The 22,887-nt window shown below is 30.0% G+C and overlaps 3 protein-coding genes across 4 annotated transcripts; all 3 read right to left on the minus strand.

The window, feature by feature from the left end:
- Window positions 1–12,683: 12,683 nt before the first annotated feature.
- Window positions 12,684–13,628, minus strand: LOC124830959 (uncharacterized). Its single transcript, XM_047304869.2, has one exon. It carries the CDS (start codon window positions 13,480–13,482, stop codon window positions 12,943–12,945), a length of 540 nt encoding a protein of 179 aa, XP_047160825.1. The 5' UTR covers window positions 13,483–13,628; the 3' UTR covers window positions 12,684–12,942.
- A 1,419-nt stretch (window positions 13,629–15,047) lies between these two features.
- LOC124830126 (uncharacterized) lies at window positions 15,048–15,828 on the minus strand. The gene has a single exon (XM_047303798.2). The coding sequence runs from the start codon at window positions 15,705–15,707 to the stop codon at window positions 15,336–15,338; it is 372 nt and encodes a 123-aa protein (XP_047159754.1). The 5' UTR covers window positions 15,708–15,828; the 3' UTR covers window positions 15,048–15,335.
- A 3,083-nt stretch (window positions 15,829–18,911) lies between these two features.
- Window positions 18,912–19,975, minus strand: LOC148204552 (uncharacterized). Of its 2 annotated transcripts, none has more exons than XM_088103740.1 (2): window positions 19,818–19,962; window positions 18,912–19,533 (listed from the first exon to the last, which is right to left on the minus strand). In XM_088103740.1, the coding sequence occupies exons 1-2, from the start codon at window positions 19,909–19,911 to the stop codon at window positions 19,226–19,228; spliced, it is 402 nt and encodes a 133-aa protein (XP_087959866.1). In that variant the 5' UTR covers window positions 19,912–19,962; the 3' UTR covers window positions 18,912–19,225. The 2 variants fall into 2 exon arrangements, with proteins under 2 accessions (XP_087959866.1, XP_087959829.1); XM_088103703.1 differs by having other exon boundaries at window positions 18,915–19,536; window positions 19,818–19,975.
- Window positions 19,976–22,887: the final 2,912 nt, after the last annotated feature.

Below are 22,887 nucleotides of genomic sequence, written 5' to 3' on the forward strand. Positions count from 1 at the left end.
GAAAAGCAGCATGATGATGATGATGATGGTGGTGGTGTGAGTTTATAAGAAAGAGTGAGATGTTTTGATAGAGTGTGTTTAATTTTGGTTAAGGTGGGCCATGAAAGAAGGCAGTTTTGTTTGAGACGTTGGAGTGGTTCTCTTTGTCTTCCCCGCAAACAACAGTCAATGCTTTTAGCCAACCCAACCACTTTTTTCATTTTTTTATTAATTTTCTCCTTTTCTTCTCTTCTCCTTCTTTTTCCATCTCCCTGTCCCTATCCCTATGTCTTCCTTCTTCTGTACCTTCACCTACTAGGGAACAATGTGCATCCAAAAACCTACGTCACCGTTTACTTTTCCACTGCTTCTACATTTTTCCTATAATCAAATTACTTACTATTCATAACCATTTTTTCTCATCTTATTTTAAAATATTTTCAACTTTCTAACTTAGTTGAGTTTTAGAATTTCACCACTTAAGGGCACACTCGATATCTGGATAAGAACACCTACCTTGTACACACTCAATTTATATTTATATTTTTTATTAAAAAAAATATATAAATTATATAGTTATTGTTATTGTCACTCGTAATCATAAATCACTATAAATTATATAATTTCATTATCATCTCAAACCATTTATTTCATCCGTCACTGATTTATGAGTGATTCTTCTTACACCTCACTGTCTTCATCCTGCACCTTTAATTTTATTTTTTTATCCTTCATTTATAAAAAGTCAAAATTTAATTAATCAATTAATGTTTCCTAACCGCATTTCGAAGTACGTTTTCTAGTGGTCGCACTTCGAAGTGCGTTTCCTACATATCGCACTTCGAAGTGCGTTTTATATCTTTAGCACTTTGAAGTGCGTTTCTTATATGTAATAATTAAATAATTAAATAATTAAATAATTATAAATAAATCTAAAATAATATTTAACAAAAATTACAGATGATAATTATTATTTAATTCAATAAAAAATTTAATAATTATTTCAATTTCATAAAAAATTAAATAAAATTAAATACATAATAAATAATATATTACGAAAATAATAATATGTTAAAAAGTAACAAATTCAACAAAATTTAACAAATAAAATAAATAAAAATATATTAAGAAAACATTTTATTTATCAACTAAAAAAATTAAATTTATTATACTAACCTAATAAAAAATAAACCTAATAAAATAAATATATACTAACCTAATAAAAAATTAACCTAATAAAATAAATATATACTAACCTAATAAAAAATTAACCTAATAAAATAAATATATACTAACCTAATAAAAAAAATTAAAAACCTTTCACATATGATTATGCGGTTAGTATAACCTAATAAAAAAATTAAATATCTCAACCTAAAATTAATATCGATGCTCGCAACTATTTACATATATAATTTAACCTAATAAATTAAATTAACCTAATATTTCGTCAGAGTTCGAAATGCGGCGACAACTAACGCACATGGATGTGCGGTTAGTATGAGTCGCCTGGGAAACCCTCCGCATATCGATATGCGGTTTTCCTACTTTCCGCACTTCCAACTGCGGAAGTTTGCTACCACTGGCGTTTAAGCAATTGCTCTCCGGCGCTCAACACCAACATCCAGCGAACTCAAATACCTACATTTTATCAAGATACTAACCTGGACGCCAGAAAGCACCTGAGATTTGTGAGAAATCAAGCACGAAGGAGAAACGCAAACACTTGGCACAAGGGAGGAGAAAAGAGGGGCAGAGGAGACCGGAGAGAACAATGGGAGAAGAGGGAGGGCGGAGGAGGGATGAGTGATTTAGAAGGGGGTGTAGGGTTTGAGGGTGAGATGCGGCATAGTTCAAGTTTCAAAATTAGTCAACCTTTTAAAAATTCAAAATATTCTTGTTCACTGTGCTGAGGGGTATATTTTGGAATTAAAATATATTTTGGAGGTGCAGGACGAAGGGAGTGAGGTGTAGGAGAATCACTCCTGATTTATTTTTTTATTACTCACACAAATCAATAAATCATAAAGTTACGTAAAGTCACCAATTATTGCTTCATAAATGATCTATTTATTTTGTTGTTATGATCATTCAACGTCACTATAATTTACTCTTTACATCACTGTGAACAATTCATAATAATAAGTGACAAATGTGTGTCTTTCTATGGATTTCTCAAATTGACTGCCTGAATATTTCTCATTTGTAAATCGTTTTTTTAATAACTTTTAACTTATTATAAGTCAATTTTTAATTTATAATTTTGAGTTATTTTACTTTTATTACCAATAATTAATTTTAATTTTTTTTCATTGTAGACATTCTTTTACTTTACATTTGTTTTACTTTTTAACATTTTCTAAATCAGATTTATATTTTTTAAAAAAGTAAATCAAAGTTTAATGATAAATTATTTTCAATGTTACTTAAGATGTAATTATAAATTAATTAATTAATTTATTATTTATAACTGAAAACATAACTTTATCTTTTATTATTATAAAAATATATTATAATTATTAAATAAATATAAATATTTTTATAATAAAACATAATAAATATTTAAGTGATATTTTCATTATAATTAAAATATATTTCAATTTAGCAGTGTTGCCCAGCTAACTCATCTCAGCATCCTATTTGACATTTTTGCCTTTATTTATTAAAGTCTGAACAAATTTAATGATGATTTAATTATGTTTCAACAACCAACAATTCCAAATCTTCTGTTTTTATAAACCCTACATGCATCATCTTCCTATTTCTTAATTTTTTTCACTAACATTTTCTTTCCTGTTTCGTTGTTTTACTGAGTTGAGAGGTTTTCTGAAAGTGGTGGTGATTGTGATCGACTTTGGTGGTGGGCGTGTTATGTGTGGTGTGATTTTTGGAGGAGGAAGGTGGTGAAAGAGATTCATGCATTCGAGATTGTTGAAATGTAAATTGATTTTGTGTTTTGTGCCTAAAAGATAAAAGTTCAATATTAGAAAAGGTTCAGATAGCATTCTAGAAAATCCTATTTAGAAGGATTCTAGAATGATCTATAAATCTAGAAATGCTTCTCCATAAGATGTTTCTAGATAAGTTTAGAATTTTATAAATGTTTTAAAAATCTCTAGAGAATGAATAATGATGACCCTTAGATTAATATTGTGGTGACAATATCCTAACCATTGGTTAAGGATGTGCCACTAGTATAAATAGGAGTGATTGAATCATATGTAAGCAAGCCAAAAAGATTAGTAGAAGCATTAAATACAACAAGGTTTTCCTTCCACCTCTAAAAAATCTTCCAACTTCTCCCAATTTTAACACTTTTTCTCCTATCCTTAAAGTTTCCTCCTAACAAAGGTAAAAATATATAATCATAAACATCCTTAACCGACGGTTAAGGGTGTACCAGACATTTGGTTATGTATTGTGGCACTTTGAAGTTCGGTAGCCTTCAATCAAACTTCGAAGTGCAGTGAAGAACAGACACTAGTTCAATTTCGGTTGTGTAGTGTGAATTTCGTTTTGTATTATTTTATTTTTTTAATACTTGTTATTTTATGTATTGTTATTTTATGTAATATGAGTTAATTTATTTTTTGATATATATTATGTTTTTTATTTGTTTAATATTTTTATGTTTTTATATTTGTTTATTTAAATTGTAATATTTATGTGTTAAACATATATTTTTTAATTATTTTGCTTTTTTAATTATTTTGTTATTTATGATGTATCAGTTAATTTTGCAGACATTATTTTTTATATAGTAGTGACTCTGTTGTTTAATTTTTTTATTTGTTATGAAATTTTTACTTTTTATACGTGTTAATGAAGTTTTATTTAATTTTGAATAAGTTTTTGTTTTTTTATTTAGTATTTAGTTTATAATATTTTATGTTATTTTATATTTATTATATACATTTTTTAACTTTGATTTAATTCAAAATATTTTATGTTATTTATGATGTATTAATTAATTATTTAGGTGTTACTTTTTATGTGGTATTTAATATTTTGTTATTAATTTTTTTATTTGTTATTAAGTTTTTAATGTTTTATATAGTTAATGATATGAAGTTTTATTTAATTTTGAATAAGTTTTTTGTTTTTTTATTTAGTATTTAGTTTATAATATTTTATGTTATTTTATATTTATTATATACATTTTTTAACTTTGATTTAATTCAAAATATTTTATGTTATTTATGATGTATTAGTTAATTATTTAGGTGTTACTTTTTATGTGGTATTTAATATTTTGTTATTAATTTTTTTATTTGTTATTAAGTTTTTTATTTGTTATTAAGTTTTTAATGTTTTATATTGTTAATGATATGAAGTTTTATTTAATTTTGAATAAGTTTTTTGTTTTTTTATTTAGTATTTAGTTTATAATATTTTATGTTATTTTATATTTATTATATACATTTTTTAACTTTGATTTAATTCAAAATATTTTATGTTATTTATGATGTATTAGTTAATTATTTAGGTGTTACTTTTTATGTGGTATTTAATATTTTGTTATTAATTTTTTTATTTGTTATTAAGTTTTTTATTTGTTATTAAGTTTTTAATGTTTTATATTGTTAATGATATGAAGTTTTATTTAATTTTGAATAAGTTTTTTGTTTTTTTATTTAGTATTTAGTTTAGAATATTTTTGTTATTTTGTATTTATTGTATAGTTATAATTTTTTTAACTTTTGATTTAATTTATAAGATGTTTATATTTGATAATTTTATTTAAATTTTAAAATTTTTTCTTATTTCTTATTTGTTATTTATTACTTAATTTGTAATATGTAATAATATTTTTAAAATTTAATTTAATTAATAATATGTTAAATTTTTATAATATAATATATTGATATTTTTTTTATTTAATTGGTAATTTATATCTTAATGTTTATAATATATGTTTTTTATCTATTATATAAATTTGAATATGTTATGTTGTTTCGTCATTAGTTAAATTTTAATATTTTAATGTTTATTATAAGATGTGGATAAAAACTATTTTATGATTATAAATTGTTATATTATAGTAATTTAAACACTTTTATATAATCACAATGATAAATTTACACAGAAGAGAACATGTTAGGAAACAACATAATTATATAAAAAAATATCAAAATAATATTTTATATATTATAAAAATAAACAAAAGTAATAATATTAAGAAGAAGTAAAAATATCAAATATGTGTTCTAGAAACAATTTGATGTATCACGAAATCACATAAAAAACATATAATTAACATTATGATAAGGCACTGGTGCAATAACACGAAATAACACCGGTTATTATTTATCATAAACACCGGTTTTACGACCGAGGCGTATACCAACGAGGTAAAAGGAGGTAGGTTTTATGCCTCGGTTATGAACCGGGGCGTAAAGGAAGAAGATTTCGTCTCGAGCCACTGTAACCGATCTCATAAGGTTTTGGTTTTTTTTTTAATTAATTTCCTGGTATACTGTCCCACCGTTTCGAATAGTCCATGAAAGAGTCTCCAGAACAACAAAAATGTCTCTGGATCAAGAACAAAACCAAGCACAAGATTCACAGCGGGGACAGATCAAAAACCCAGGATCAAGAACAAAACCAAGATGAAAAACCCAGGATCAAGAACAAAACCAAGATCAAAAACCCAAGATCAAGAACAAAACCAAGAACAAAAATGTCTCTGGATCAAGATCAAAAACCCAGGACAACACGGCATGACGGCAACAGAGACGACAGCGGGGAGGATGCGGTGAGGCAGCAGGCGGTGGATCTGGAGCGCCGGATCTGGAGCTGCGGATCTGGAGCTGCGGATCTGGAGCTGCGGATCTGGAGCGGCGGATCTGGAGCGGTGGAGGCGCGAGCACTGGCGCAACAACAGGAGGAGGCGCGAGCACTGGCGCGACGACGGGAGGAGGCGCGACGAGGGGAGGAGGTGCGACGAGGGGAGGAGGCGCGACGAGGGGAGGAGGCGCGACGATGCGAGGAGGGGCGACGACGGGAGGAGGCGCGACGATGCGAGGAGGCGCGACGACGGCTGGACGCGCGACGACGACTGGACGCGCGACGACGGCTGGACGCGCGACGACGGCAGGAGGCCAACCCCAAGCGGCAGGCGCGACGAGGAAGGGAGGAGGACGAGAGTGCAGAGCTGCGCATAAGAATGGGAACGAGAGGGAAGAGGATTGGGCTACGAATAGCATATGGCACGAAAGTTATACCCGAAAAAATAGCATATGGCACCGGTTCAAATAAACACCCGAAGTTGAAACGTGTATAGGCACCGGTTTTGTAGGTAACCGAGGTAGTAATGATTTTTAATAAGCTCCCAGTCTGATTTGCAGTGTTATGTGGAGAGGTATAGGTCTCGGGTCATCCAGGAACCGAGGCCATATCTGCATTCTGTCTTGGGTCATCCAGTAACCGAGACCATATCTGCATTTTGTCTCGGGTCATCTAGTAACCGAGGTATATAAGTTTTTATACTTCGGTTTTTATTTAACCGAAGCGTATTTGGCGCGTCAGATACCGCTTTTTGTAGTAGTGAGGGAAATATTTTAAAGATTTAAAAAAATATGAGAAATATGAAACTAGTCAAATTGTTGAAAAATGATGAAAATTATTTTATGTTACTCAATCAATTAAGAGTTTACTCAATTAATGAATTGTAAAGGAGAATTAAACATTTTCATACAAAAATAAAATAAATAATAAGTAAAAATATTAAAATTGAACAGAAATAATTGAATATATATACATATTCATTTATATTACCGTACCTAATTTAAAGAATTATATATTATCTATGTCTCCCGATATTGATATTAATTTTTTTATCAATACATAAACAAGTTGGAATAATACCCGCGTCAACAAGTTTAATCTTAATCACTTGTCATTCACCCTAAACTTATAATAACTTATTTATTGTCATTGTGACATTGTTGTCAGTGGAATTAATATTACTCCTTATTTTCATTTTCACTCACAATGGACTTATTAACTGTGGTAAATTATATACTTTTATAATCACTTAGAAGTTTTCCATCAATCACTATTTTCTTTATTACTTCCACAAATTAATCATTTGTAAGGTTATGTCTTGTCAACTCATACGTGACTAATTTGTTCTTATAATCATTGTATGCTAATACTTTTCACGACTAACAATTTTTTTTACGTTAAGTTTAGAATCAACATAAATATAAGGTTTCCGGAGGTTTTTATTTTTGGACAGAATTTTAATTCGGTCCTTTTCTTTCTCGGCGTCTCAATTGGGTCCTATTTTTATAAAAATTGTAACAATTCGGTTCTTGCCGTTAAATTGAACCCAACGACATCAGTGTCTTGTTGACGTGGCACACTGGAATGAGTACATGTAAGGGCTACTCTGTCTGACGTGTATATTTATATTTTTTTAAAAACAAACAAATGAAAAGTAGGGTTTTGGTGTTTTTGATGATGGTGCTAAAAACGGAAATGGTAGCCGCGGAGGTGGCGGCTGGGGAGAAACCCACTGACCCTAGCGGTGATTGTCGATGGAGTCCAGAGGAGGCAGAGTTCTTACCTTTAGGGTATGAATTTGGGGATTTAGGTTTTAATTAAAGTTGACGTTGACAGAGAGCATGCACAAACCCTAACCCTTGTCGTTCTACGTTGACAGATTGCAAAGTTCAATCAATTTCACTGACTTTTTTAGATGTGGTTTATGCAAATCCACCTTCTTCCAATGCCTCCCTTCTTCCAATGCCTCCCTTCTTCTAGGATTCTCTTCCATCTGATTTCACTCTGCCAAGCTGGAGGCTCATTATTGGCTCATGAAGAATTTTACTTGAGAAAATCTTTTTCCATTATTGTAGAAGCAAAAGAAAAACAAAATGGAATCTGGAGTTAGGTTCTACTCAGTTGATGAGTTCAGATTGGACCCCAAATGGCTGATTGATGCTAAGCATCTCTTTATTGGGCCACAGATTGGAGAGGAAACTCATGCTAAAGTCTATGAGGGAAAGTAAGTTCGTATATTCAAACCCCATTTCCTATTTCCTATTTCCTCTCCCCAAGGTTAAATTTTTAATCTTTTCTTATTGGGAAATTGCATATCTCATGCCTGGATGTCATTTACTTTTGGATTTGTAATTATTGATTGTGTATGTTATTTACTGATTTGTAAAGCTTATTGGAAAATTGCATATCTCATGCCTTGATCTGAATAATTGTTTTGAAATTTTTGATGAAGTTTCTTGTTTTGTCAATCAGCTTCTAATTCTTTTTGCTGGATTTTAAAATCCCTCCACTCTGTCCTTTAACTTTTCTCTTAATTTTACAAAGTTTTTAATTTTAAAACTATCTTAATACACATCATTTATCCACGTTAAGCAAAAAAATCAGTACAAATCAGGACAACGTGCCACGTTTATAAGATACTGACGCCGTTTGACTCAATTTAACGACAAGGGCCGAATTGTTGCAATTTTTACAAAAATAGGACCCAATTGAGACACCGAGAAAGAAAAAGACCAAATTAAGATTCTGCCCAAAAATAGGGACCTCCTGAATGATTAAACCTAGATATAACTGATATAAAAATTCTAAACTTTTTAAAACGTTGAATAATTGTTATAAAATATGTCAGTTATAAAATATAAAAACCAAGCATGGAAAAAATATTAAAAGATGTTATTTACATGTTTATCACCTTACTTTCTATGATAATTAAAATTACATTAATATATAAAATATTATTTTCTATGACAATTTTGAGTACAACCATCACAAAAAGTAAATGTCATAGAAAATAGATTTTCTTTTAAAATTTATGTATTTATTTCCCTATCTGCACAACAAATATTTTCACACAAGATTTCAAATAAACTACTAATAATCTAGTACATAAATATTTTTAAACTTTACTAAATGTTAATGTGTTTAAATGTATACGATTATTTAAGTTAGCTATACAAAGTTATTAATTCTATAACAATCATTAGAATAAATATTTTTGAAAAACATGTTCACAACTCTCAAATTTTTCGTAAAACTTCATAACGAGTCATTGAATATCTTCATAAACAAATATTTATTTTATCAATAAAGATAAAATTAATAATCAAATATTTACATTACCCAAGTTAATTGCATATTACATTCTTCCATAAATCACTGATATACATGTGCCTAGTCATATAACACTCGTACTTTTATCTCTCCAATTGATTGATGTGAGCATTATAAAGTTAAATACAAATAATATATATAATTGAATAACAATACAAAAAAAATGACTTATTAGATGTAATGTATTGCAGTCTTTTCTAATTATGAAAACTCCATCAATTTAAATGAGCTTTCATATCTTAATATAAAATAATATTCATTAAAATTATACTAATTACTAAATTTATTTAACTAATTAATGCATATAAAGAATAACAAATAATAACATACATATTATTACTACTATTATTATTGATATTATTGCGATATAAAAGTATTAAAATAAGGAGTACAAGTACATATGATGCTTCGAAAAATAATTTCATCTACTCAAAACTTTAAGAAAAAATCAATAAATTTTATCAACCAACCTTTATTTTATACTAGTCTCTCATTCTCTCACATATTAAAGTAAAGTTTGTCCACCAACTCTTATTTTAAACTATTATCTCATTCTCTGATATATATATATATATATACTACACTGTGTGGCATAAGTTTAAATGTTCACATTTTTAGTATTTATTTTTCTCTGGCTGATTATCTTCAAGAAAGAGTATGAGGCAAACGGAAATCTCTTCTTTCATGTAAAGTTTTTACTCTGTTAATAGTTTCTGTTATAATAAGTCTCATTTATTATGATAAATTTTCGTTGTTATAATAAGTCTGCTTTATTACGATAGATTTTCGTTTAGAAAGAGTTAACATTTTATGACTACCTAGCATCTATTTTTTGTTGTACAATCCGTGCTTACTGAAGTTTATATTAGTTTATACAGTCTCGATCGGATTTTAAGGTTATCTCTTAGCAAATAAACTATAGATGGAGTATAGTTTATCAATCAAGACACAAATTATTTTTGTGTTAAACTTTACGAATTGTACCTATCATCACACAGCAATTTTTGTTTTAAAAAGTTAAAAGAAAGTGAGAAAGATGGATTCACACCATGTTTGGTAAGAAGTGTTGTATCAGTACTGCTATATACTGTTGTTCTAATGCATTTAAAACGATAGCACAATCACATCAAAATTGATAGCAATGGCATCACTCGAATGTAATGGTATCAGATGCAGTGGAGTTTTCAGTCACACATTATTTTGCTCAATTATTGATGTTGCATGCTTCAACCAACACGCGATAAGCTCCAATCTGCTATTCCTAAACCAGTACTTACATTCAACATTACTCAGTTTATTATACATCTAACTCTCCAAATTCAATATTTTATTCACTTGCTTTATAAGAGCCAGCACGAACATATACGTGTGTCAGCATTTTATTACACTGTTGTATTTTTTTTACATTAAAATAAAATAATCATATAAAACTTATTATATTGTTTGGAAAGGACGACGATCATGAAAGTTAAAAAATAGAGAATGTAAAATGCTTTCTTGAAATACAAGTTTATGATAGTTAGTAGTTATGCAAGTAATAGACTCTTCTTTTTATTTTTTTGTCTGAGAGAATATGTAATATTATGATAGTAATTTTGGAAAACAAAAATATGTGCACAAATTGAAATATCTCATCTGTTATTGTTATGAGTGTATATAACCATCATTGGAGGGGCAAGTAAGTGCAAAATTAATGACAAATTTAGAGACAAGTGCAACATACTATAAAAAATATATTGAAATTCTTGCTGATATAGTGAAGAGAAATTGTTTTCAATAGTGAAATGGATAGAAAGATCGAGAGCAAAGATAAATGTCATAATTACGTTCTTACTAGATAACATACTAATGTACATATTTAAAAACATACTAAGAAAATTGAAATGTAAAAACATACTAGATGACAAATATTCTTCACGAGAATTTCACAAGATTTGGAAAATAAGAGAAGGATTCAAAGGATGATATAGCAAAATAAAAATCTAAAGGATAAAAGGGACATAAGGCAGATCTGTGGGTTAAGAAACTTCGACACTTTAAGTCATAATGTTCAAAGTAGGAAAAGTCAAACGAAAGAAGTTTGTCAAAAATGATTCCAAGAAAAAACTAATGTCACATGGAAAAATTTGACTTGGTTAACTTTGAAGATGAAGACATATAGAAGAAGAATCACAACTTTGTTTTATGGTAGCCATGATGGAGTTTAAACTACCTTTGAATGAGTCACATGAATAGGTAGACTTTATTAACATTCATTTTATCATACAGGCATGGAATGAGCTTCTACATAAGTCTTTACTGCTTTTGGAAACCTTCTATTAACTGCTAAAAAGGATTTAAGAGTTGTTTGTGACTAAATAGCTCAGCATTTGAAAATCATGTTCAACTCTACAAATGATCTAATCACTCAAAATTTGGAGCAGAGATAATACAATGAGAACTGTTCAAAGTAAACGAAAATGTGAAATAAAGTCCTAAAAGTCTAAGTAAAAACTTTGGAATAATAAGAACAAAAAATGATTCATTGATTTTGTCAGTAGAAAAAATCTATAGAAAAAAAAGAGAGTCTTTCTTCAATAGGCCATCCTCCACATGTAGACAATCTACTAAGATAGAACAGGGTTTTGAAAAAATTCACATCCTTGAAAAGATCGGAGAAAAAAGGCTTGATCTTCTTGTAAGAAGTTCACAACACCCCCACATGATAGGATATCAATAAGTTGTGAGAAGAGAAAAATAATCTCATGAAAATTCCTTTTAGTTTAATTTCGTTTGGTTATTGATAGTTTTTAGTTCAGTTTAGTTTCTTTCCCACTTCTATTGCTATTTAAGGTTAGTTTTTGCAAAACATGATTTACTTGTGTGGCACGCAGTACTGCAAAAGCTGTGAATAGGATGCAGCATGGTCCAAAAATCTTAACCCTTATGAGAATGTAGATCATAGCAAAATTGAAGAGAGCAAAAATGGACCCCTTTAAAAGATCCATAATGGATTGTCCAGAAAAAAGAACAGTACGCAACATCTAAGACATCATGTAAAAATTAGCTCCACCTTATATTCCGAACAAAATTGGTAAACTTTTCTTCTACGAGTAGGGACTCCATATATACAAGCTTGGTAATATTTAAATATACCATAGTTACTTAGTCAGAAGATATTTGTATAGATAAAGTGTCTCCATACCGTGATGAAATGCAAGTGCAAGCCATTTCATTCAATATTTACCATCGGCAGATCCCAGGTGCTTCTGTTCTTCTCTTTGCAAGCACTTGCTCACATTTTGAAGCAGCATATACAAAGCCAACTGCATGAGTGGCACAGACCAATTAAATTGCTTATTTATAAAAGAAAAAAACTTAGATAAAAGTAGTGTTATTGCTGTTAACCAATTAGAAATTAAGTTTTACCTTGATAATCTGCAAAATCTTCTGATTCAGACTTTTATGATGCAAGTTACCGAAATACAACTTCAATTCTGATAAGAGAACAATATAAAACAGAACTGTATCCAAATTCGTCTCTATAAGTGTTTAACAAGTAGCTAGCATAAAACAAATTGTAGGCGTGGGGTGCGGGCAATGAGAGGGAGGAGGAAAAACTGTGTGCATTTCTACTTCACTTCAAAATCTTGAGAATTTGCAAGGCAAGGATTCCCATAAGTAGAAACATGTGGTTCTACTCAATCAAAATCAACCGAGTTTAAGAAGAAAATTTATTAGCATAATCACCACTAATGAAAAAAACCCATCGAAATCCATCGCACCTTACACCATTTCTGTTACATCTCAACAGACAAAATATGTTAACAGCTACAACCAACACCTAGAAAACAACAACAACATCAACTATCGAGTAGAACTACTACCAGACCTCATGCTGGACCAGGGGAACTTGGCATCATCGACACTCTCGCGGCGGCCCAAACGCCCATGATTTTGGGCCCGGAAGGGCCGTTGGGCCCTGAAGGGCTGCTGGGACTCTTTCCTGTCATCGAGCCAGTGACTCCTGGCGTGGGTGTCTTCCTCGACGACGCTGGACGTGGTTTGCTTGTTGACCCTCTTCTTATCCTCCTCGATGATTCGGATCGGGTAGAGATCGGGCGAAATGGAGAGCGGGTTCTTGAGAGTGACATAAGCCTTTTTGTAATCGGGTTTGGCGATCAACAAGCCGCCCCGTTTCTTCTTCTTACCCTCCATGTTCAATGTCTGAACCTTTTCGACCTCGAACCCGTAGAGGGATTCAAGAACACGCTTGATTTCGATCTTCGAAGCGGAAGGAATGGTCTTCAGTGCAATTTCTTGGATGTTGGTGAAGGTTTTGGGCATCAAAAGTTTTATGGGTAGGTTTGCAAACTGCACCACCCTTCTTCCCATTCTGCTTCCCATGGTCGTTCACGACGTCTCTCGCCACACTACCTTCGCAAAACTTCAAAACTTTCCCCTCTGCTCTTTTGCCCTGAAAATAAATATCGCTTTTCCGGCCAAAACCCAATTTTCACATCGGGCCTGATTATTTTTGTTCTTTCCAGTCCCCAAAAGAAGAAGGCCCAATCTTGAATGAAAAACATTAGGAATTATAAAATAAAATGATATTTTATAATTAAAAAATATATTTTTCAAATCAAACACCTTTAAAATCGTAGAAGAGTAGAAGTAAACTATTTTTCGGAGTTTACCTGAAAGATCAGCAGCATCCAATTCGTAAAGTCCAAACAATGTACAACGTTTAAAAAATGTACAGCGTTCTCACAGTGGTTGCAACATTGTCCCTGGTATTATGCGTTGACTCAACAAACATTCATAATTTTAACCTTCACTTCCATATATTTTTTTTTATTTATTTTGATGGTATAATTTAAAATATAAATTTTACATTTTAAATTATATAATCTCAATCATATTTTTTATATTATAAATAATACAATTCAAAATATGATTTTTTATATTCTAATGGATATAAATCAAAACGTGTTCCAGAACATATCCAAACATTTTAACGTTTAAGTCAGTTAAGTAAGTCAATTAATAATAAATATAATAATTAATAAAAATAAATCACATATCTTATTAAAATGCATTATTTGTATCATTGTTCATAAATTCTTACTTTGAATAATAACTTATTAATCTTGAATTATTTTAGTTAATATTAAATTATTGTGAATAGTATGTGTTGATATGATGTCGTCGTGATTTAATAAATACACATTAGGTATTTGTTTACTTAGCAGATCAACAAGTATTCAGGAGTAGGTCATATATTTTTACAATCGAAAGAATCTTGAACATATATAGTACACAAAATATAAAAAATGTATTTTAAAGTATACAATTCATAAGATGTATATTTTTTATTTTATATCTCAAAATACATAATATATTCTAAATTTTACATTTAGAATAAAAAAATTATGAGGGTGCAGATTAAAATTATGGAGGTGTAGGAAGAAGATGCCAAACAACCAATTTTTGCTTATTGAGGTGAATTTTTAAAACTAAATCTTTCTTTTGTGAGCCCAAATTCTGTAAAGAAAGAACCAAAACAGATTCTAATAATAAGTTACAAGTGCTTATTTCAAACATTCATATATTTAAGTATGTGTTTCAACTAGACCAACATATAAAATAATTCACTTTTTGAAAATATTTTTTCTAAAATATTTAGGAAGTTACCAGTGAATATTTAAACTGACAATCTAGTTTTCTTTTTTATGGTAAACGTTTAAAGGGGAAACAAAATTTAAAGTGAAGTATGAGATGTTATATCAGTGAGAAAAGAGAGTGAATTCTTTATTTTTCTTCTTTATACAAGGCCACCCACTTTTCCATCATTTTCTAGATTTCTGCATTAATTTCTGCAAGAATCCTGTGAACTCTCCTTCATTGATCCACAACAAGAAAGAAAAGAAAAAGAAAAAGCCCCTTCTAAAGTTGGAGTTATGTAGTAATAATTTATCTAAAACCAAAACAAATCATAAGAAAATAGCATAGCCATTTAATCTTACATACAACATTGCATGAAGTTGCTTCAAAATTTGCCATATAGTCGTGCAAAAGTAACCTATTGTAGCTATATAACTCACTGGACTATGGATACCACCACTCCAAAGGAAAATTAACAGTTCACTGCACTTATTCTCTGATACGAGAAAAATGATCTCAGACTAAGTTCTCTGTGTTACAATAACTTTTACTGGTTTAGTTACCTCTTGATAGAAACAGTAACAACAGTAATCATCTCATCTTGTAGCCAAAGGAAACCAACGTTGGTGGAAGGAAGATTGGTAAGCCATCATGAACAAGACAAAGAGAAGCAACAGTGCCACTCCCCATGGAGACCCTCCAGCTCTGTGAAGCGACTCTCTCTCTTCTGGCAAAGGTATTGGGAACGATGCTCCGCTTGAGAGGCAGTGAACTACCAGCAGCAACAGCAGTGGAACCAGAGCCAGAAAGATCTTCACCTGCACAAGCAAGTCCTCGAACAAGGACTCGTAGTTTATGTACCAGGAGAATGCCAGCACGAACAAAAGGATGATCACGAAGAACACAAGGTGGAGAGGGAAAGACAAATACTCCCACAAGTAGTAGTACTGATCATGGTACCTTGCCATGTTGAGATGTTTGTGAAGAACTAGTGGCTCAGAATTTTAGATGTGAGATTGAATGAGATCTTGTTAATGTTTCAGATGTTGTGTGGAGCCTTCTCGGGGTTCCATATGAAGAGAAAGTTAGGTCAAAAAGGTTTATATATAATAAGAAAATCACTTACCACATTCGTTATTCATTCTTTCACACCGAAATTAATTAAAAGTCTTTCAATTTATGTCATAACTCTCCTAAAGAAAGTCACAGTTTATGTTTCTGCCATTAATGGAAGCAAAAAGTATATGTTAATTGTAATTATGTTGATGCAGCCACATCATAAATAACAGATAAAAGAAAAAGTATAAGAGAATCAAAGTAAAAATGAACTGCGTTTAAGAAAAGTAAAACATACATAACAAAGTGAAATACGAATTAATAGTGCCTGTCAAAAGAGAAAGTAGAGATTCTACTTTTTATTTTATTCTGGTGAGGAGTGAGAAACATCGAGATTATCCCAGAGACTATAGGAAGAGAATAATAATTGCTGATTTAGATTGAAAATGGTGTGATCCAATGGGGAGGTGCCAGATACTATGAACAAGGAACAAGAAAACGTGTGAAGATGAGAAAATCAAGGAATTAAAATTAGAAATTTAGAAGCAGTGAACACTGTAGTTTCTGATAAAGAGGAGGCAAATGGGGTCATTCCATTGGGAAATCTGCGTCTTGCTTATTGCCATGTATGGCCCATGTTTCCACTTCCAAGCTTTATTAGGGTTTAGCTACCACATTCTTCACTGTATCTGATTCTTATCAGATAAATTCGTGTCCATTTGCATATTCTATATTACGCGAATAATTAATATATATGATATAATAAAAAACAGAAATAAAAAATAAATAAATTAAGAAACAAAATGAAGATATCTTAAGCAAAATGCATAAATTAGTTTAAGTTTGAGCAGAATTTTCTCTTATTTATCTAGTTAGAAAAAAGATACACACATAGTACTCTGTCATCCATGATCATGCATATTTTCATCCGTTCTTTTGTCTTTTTCTCTTTTTGATAATGTTCCTCCGCTCCTTCAATGGTTGCTTTCAATTGTTTTTGAAGTATCTCTTACCAGTAATAATGCAATACACAGAATCAACTATTTTGATTAGGTTGGACCACTGTAGTTTAATCCAAACATCATAATAAATATTCTTCACTGTTTTAATAATGTAACTAAAATAAATCAAACTTAGATACCTTCATAACTTGCATGTACATAGTCTTAACATCGACTCTCATCTTGAGTCTCTATTATATATAATATAGAATGTTAATAAATAAGATGTATGATGTATGAAAAGACAATTTTTTTAATATATGATTTAAGTACTTTATGATTCAGTTGTTGAATAGTGATAAATACTTTATTTAAAATAAAGTTATAGATTAACTAAACATAACGTAGAAAAATATTTTTCAGACGAAGTTAATATACAAATTATGTCCCTGTTCTGGAAACTTTTTTTATTTAACAAATCATAATTATATTTTTAATATAGGTGAAAAATTACATTTTAAATGATATTTTTGAGTTTTTTTGTTTTATTTTTTTGTGACCAACCCACCAAACTCAAACACGCTATATGTGTGGGTGAGATTGGGCTTGCTAAAATTAATCCGTTTAGAATATGGACTTTGTGAAGCCCATGTTTCACATGCTTTGGGTTGCGGCATCCATCTTTACGTTAATATAATGGGTGTTGCTCCCTCCACCTCCACATCCTTCTCCCTCCACCTCCCCAATTATCTTTAATTCCAATTATATCCTTAAAGTTAAAATTTTTTATTTTTATTATTTTATTATTTTAATATTTTAATATTTAAATATAAACTAATATAAATATACATTATTAAAATACATTAAAAAGATATTAAAAAATAATAAATCAAAATATTAAAATATCTAATAAAATAATAACAGAAACATAAAATTAAAACAAAGCTTAAACGGATGACATCCTTCAACGGATGTCAACATCCGTTTAAGGCGAAACGGATGTCGACATCCGTTTTGCCTTAAACGGATGTTGACATCCGTTGAAGGATGTCATCCGTTTAGGCTTCGTTTTCATTTTACGTTTTAGGGTTAAAGGATTATTGGAAAGATTATTGGAAGGATTATTGGAAGGGCTTAGGGTTTAGGGTTTAGGATTATTGGAAGGATTATGACTACGTACCTGGAGAGGAACCATGACAAGCACATTACACCACAAACGCACTACACCACGTACTGCACCGAAAGCAAGAGGAAGATTGCTTGATAATTCTTTTCACGATCACTGAGCTTTGCAGAAAAATATTTTACTCATACAAGGAACTACGTAGGTTATCAGTGAAATATGTTATAAATGAGTAAAATTAAAAAATAATAATTCTAAAAATAAAATTTTACTGAGGGGCAAAATAGTAAAGGGGAGGTGGAGGGAGAAGGCTGTGGTGGTGGAGGGAGCAACACCCTAATATAATTTATTAAGAAAAATTACAGAAAAATCAACAAAAAAAAGTAATGGTTTCTTTATCAAAATATAAAATCAGGGGTTATCTAAGGGTAAGAAACTTATTAGTACCAGTTAAGATTATTGTTCTTTTTATTGAATGTGTATGATTGATGAAACTTTCAAAGTAGTTATTTTACTCCTTAAAAACAATATAAAAAGAAATTTGATGAAATATTTATTTAGGTATGGTAACATATTAATTTTGATCTCATGTATCTTTTTAATTTTTAAAATAAGTTTTAATCATTTAAAAGTCTTTTTATAATTGGACACTAAATAGGAAGGGATGAATTTGATCGTACATACGTCTTAAACTACTTGTATCTATATTATATATTAACTTTGGAACGTTTATATTAAAGCGTTTGATTCATAATTTGTAAAAATTATTATCATATTAACATAATAAAAAAAGAGATATTAGAAATTAAATGATACAAGTGGTGATACATGTATTCATTTAATCAAATATATTATTAAATATTTGCCTTGCCATGGCTTTGAAGACATTTATTTATTACTTTTGATGTAAGACATTTTTATGGTAGTTATATATACCAATAAAATAATTAATTGATTTTAAGACATTTATTGATCTATAAAATTTAAATTTATAACATTTCATGAAAAAATTAACATTTCATAAAAAGGAGAAAATACTCTATAAAAGGCAAGAATTTATTTTAAATGATGCCTATATGGATGGTTAAGAAGACGAGACAGTAATATTGTAGTAACTTCTAAGAACTTAAACTCGTACAAGCTACTCTTTTTTTTTTTTTAATTTTATTATTATTTTAAAAGGTGGTATATTGAAAAGATGTGCTTCAAGTACATCCATGATGATTGTGGGGTAACCCTAGCAAAGATAGATTCAATGCTTTTATTTCTAATTTCTTATTTTCTTATTTCACATAGCAGTCATCACATGGATTACACGTGTTATTTGCAGCCTATTTGACCACACATCCGCAACCTCCGCCGTGACCTAATCTCCTCCGTGTCCTCCTCCGGGGCTTCCACCGGGGCCTCCTCGGGGCCCTCCACCGGGTCCTCCACCGGGGCCTCCTCGGGGTCCTCCACCGGGTCCTCCACCGGGTCCTCCTCTGGGTCCTCCACCAGGTCCTCCTCTGGGTCCTCCACCGGGGCCTCCACCGGGTCCTCCACCAGGGCCTCCTCTGGGTCCTCCACCGGGTCCTCCTCTGGGTCCTCCTCCGGGTCCTCCTCTGGGTCCTCCTCCGGGTCCTCCTCCATCTCTTCCCCAGTCATCTAATCCTGCTCGTGTCTCGGAATCTTCTGCTGCACACGCATATACAAACATTTTTAAATATTTTAATATATAATATCCATTCTTTCATTTTTATGTAGAACAGTGTCTTACATTCAAAGTTTTTCAATTAAACAACATAATTGCATGCAAGGGCTATGTTTAGAAATTATGTTTAAATTCTTTCACTAAAATTAATTTTCAATTGCTTTAGTGAAATGTGAATAGGAATAACAAGAAAGAAAGATGGAGATTAATTGGTAGAACAGTGGTTCTTGGTGATATGAGGAAGGAAGAGATGCAGTATACTTACCCATAGTACCATGTTTAGATGGCTGAGTTGCCATAGCAGAGATGAGAAGCAACGTGCAGAGGAAGCAAAAGAAGAAAGTGGTTTTGGTATTCATGTTTGATACTAGGTTAAGAGTTACTGTGAGATACAAAGAATGTAGTTTCTCAATATATAGCTATTTATAGTGATAATGGAAGAGTATAGAAGAGAGCTGAAAATAAATGATAGCTCTTGATTCAAGACAGAAAAAAAAAATGGAGTGAATGATCCTTATCAACACCACTGAGCCACTAAAGGGTTAAATTGGGACAAGTGTAAACTGAGGTAAGCAAATCTAACACAAGATGACAAGTGGCAAGTGATTAAGGAAATCCGCAAACTCGTTGCTTAAAATATGTAACAAAATTTCTACAAACATTAAACGAAATGGATATTCGTGCTGTATTTTTGGTTGATCAATGTCTCAAATTTTCTGCTTTAAGTTCTGGGGGAGTCCTCAACTTTATCTTTATATGAAAATTTTGATACGTTGAATTTAACTTTATCTGGAAATTTTACTTGGGAGTTTCAACTTTATCTTCTCTTTTTCTTCTAAGTGTATACTACTACTAGTACTACACCTGTTACATAAATTTTGAACGGGTTTTTATATCGACTTACATAAACGTAGTCAAAAAAGAGATTTTCAAATAAGGGCATGAAAAGTTGTAATGTGGAGGACACAAATCAAACACTTTATATGCAGGTAATAAAAATAATTTTATATAATAAATATTACAATTCTAGTTATATTTTAAATATATAAATTAAAATTTTAACAAACTAATAATGTATTCAAATATAATGATAAATTAACTTTCTAACACTATTATTTTTTTAATAAATGATAAGAATAAAAATTATGTAAAGAGTGATTGACTAGGTTAGCTCTTGCATTGAGTCGCTTAGAGACAGAACATTCTTTCGACCACCACGGGATGAAATATGCATTATATGACAACTATAATTACAATAAATTCAAAGGTTGTCACCATGGTAATGGACACACTAATTACACAAATTTTCTTTTCACAAGTCAACTATTGTTCTTAGGCTTATCTATTATCCTAAGAATATATATATTATTCGTCATGTATTTTCAACTTTTCGCAATGTAATATGGAGAGGATTTGTATAATTATCTTTTATCTTTTTTATATATATTATTTTGTATATGGATTAAAAAAATTAATTGTTTTTATTTAATATATTTATTTTATTGATAAAAAGTTAGATTTATTATCCATATGCTTTGGAAAATCCATACAAGTAAATAATAGATTAAAGTTGATAAAAAATCACACAATAAAAAAAATCTGACAATAATTTAAAATTATGGTGGGTCTTACGTCTAATAAACAAGGGACAGGAAAGGTATGGAAGCCAAGTTATCACTGACTTTTAGAAACGGATGTTATAGTATGATTAACTTAACGCTAATTTATTATTAATTTTTATATTGAATTAATTTATTATTAAAATAAATCTTATGTATATGTTGTGTATAATTATATATCTGATTTATATTATATTATTATGCATATATATATATATATATATATATATATAACACAGTCAAATCATCTTTCTCTATCTACACTTTTGATATACAAAAATTTTAAAAAACCTTTAAAATTTATAAACAAAAGTAAAATTATACAAAATTATTTTAACCTATCACCCCAGGAAAGCGAAAATAATACAAAATAAATAATTACAAAGAAAATACAAGAAAAGAAATCATCTAATTTGTAAAAATATTATAATTTCACTTAATGTCAAGTAGGAGAGTTTCCAATAATACTTAATTTTGATTACTTTTAGATTAACAAAGAATGTTGCATTGTAAATATCTCAAAACACTTTTTTCCAAGTTATTATGAGTTTGTATTATGAAAAAGACTTATTTAAATAGATATTTTTTTAAAAAAAGAGACAATTGTTCATATTAATTAATTATGTAATTTATTTAATTGATTATGTAATTACTTCATCAATTAATATAGAAACAAGAACAATGTTTTAGTTTTTATTAGATTAATTGATTATCTTTCAGATTAATTGATTAACGCAGAAAAAAACATAGTTTTAGTTTTGCATTAACATTAAGTGATTATGTTATTAATGTAATTGATTAAAAAAATAATTTTTGCAAACTTTTTAAAATTTGATTTATTTAACGCTAAAACTAACTCTACTTTATTAAAATGAAATTAAATTAATTTTATGAAAATCTTAACTTTCGCAACCAATCTAGTCATAATTATGATCTAACTATTCTAAATCATTCACTACGTATGAATATCTTGATCTTATTTGACATATGGTAACAACATTTGTTAGTAATGTTAGCTTGCAGCAAGAGACTTTATTATAAAGTTTTAAACCTATGTTTGGTTAATTTTTTGAAAGGGATTTCATTAAACATTGCTACAATTACAAATAACTGGCACAATCCTATCTCACCAAATTATGACATCATAAGAATGAAGAAAGATGAAACTAGAACAAGTCTGTTCTTGTATGCATAATTCAAAATTGTTAGAAATCATCCGTGCTTTTCATTGATACGATAGTATCAATATATACATCAAAACAAGAGGAATCATAGTTTATGATTATGGATCTTACCAGTGTGAATCTCTATAATTATGATCCTATTCAAATTATTGATTTCTAATAATCATTTATAAGAAAAATATTTGCCATGCATTTATTTACGTTATTTAACAAAAAATAATCACTAAGTTTTTCTCAATAAACTATGGGTGACAAGTTCAGTTTCTATATTTTCAAATTTCGTTTTCTTCCATATTTCATCCTAAATGGTAATATAAGAAGAGCTGATCATCAGAATTCACCAATGATAATAAACAACAGAACTACTAATCCAAAAGTATGTGTTATTCTGCACAACTCACATTCCTCCTTCTCTATACCCACGATATGATCCATATAAACACAACGGTACCAAAGAGCAACCATAAAACTTTCAACGTGTGAGTGCAGGGATTGCAACTTCTTATATAATTTATGTTCGAAGAAAGTTATT

This window comes from Vigna umbellata, chromosome 1 (assembly GCF_029865625.1).
Source record: "Vigna umbellata cultivar VRB3 chromosome 1, Vumbellata_1.0, whole genome shotgun sequence".
NCBI classification, from domain to species: Eukaryota; Viridiplantae; Streptophyta; class Magnoliopsida; order Fabales; family Fabaceae; genus Vigna; species Vigna umbellata.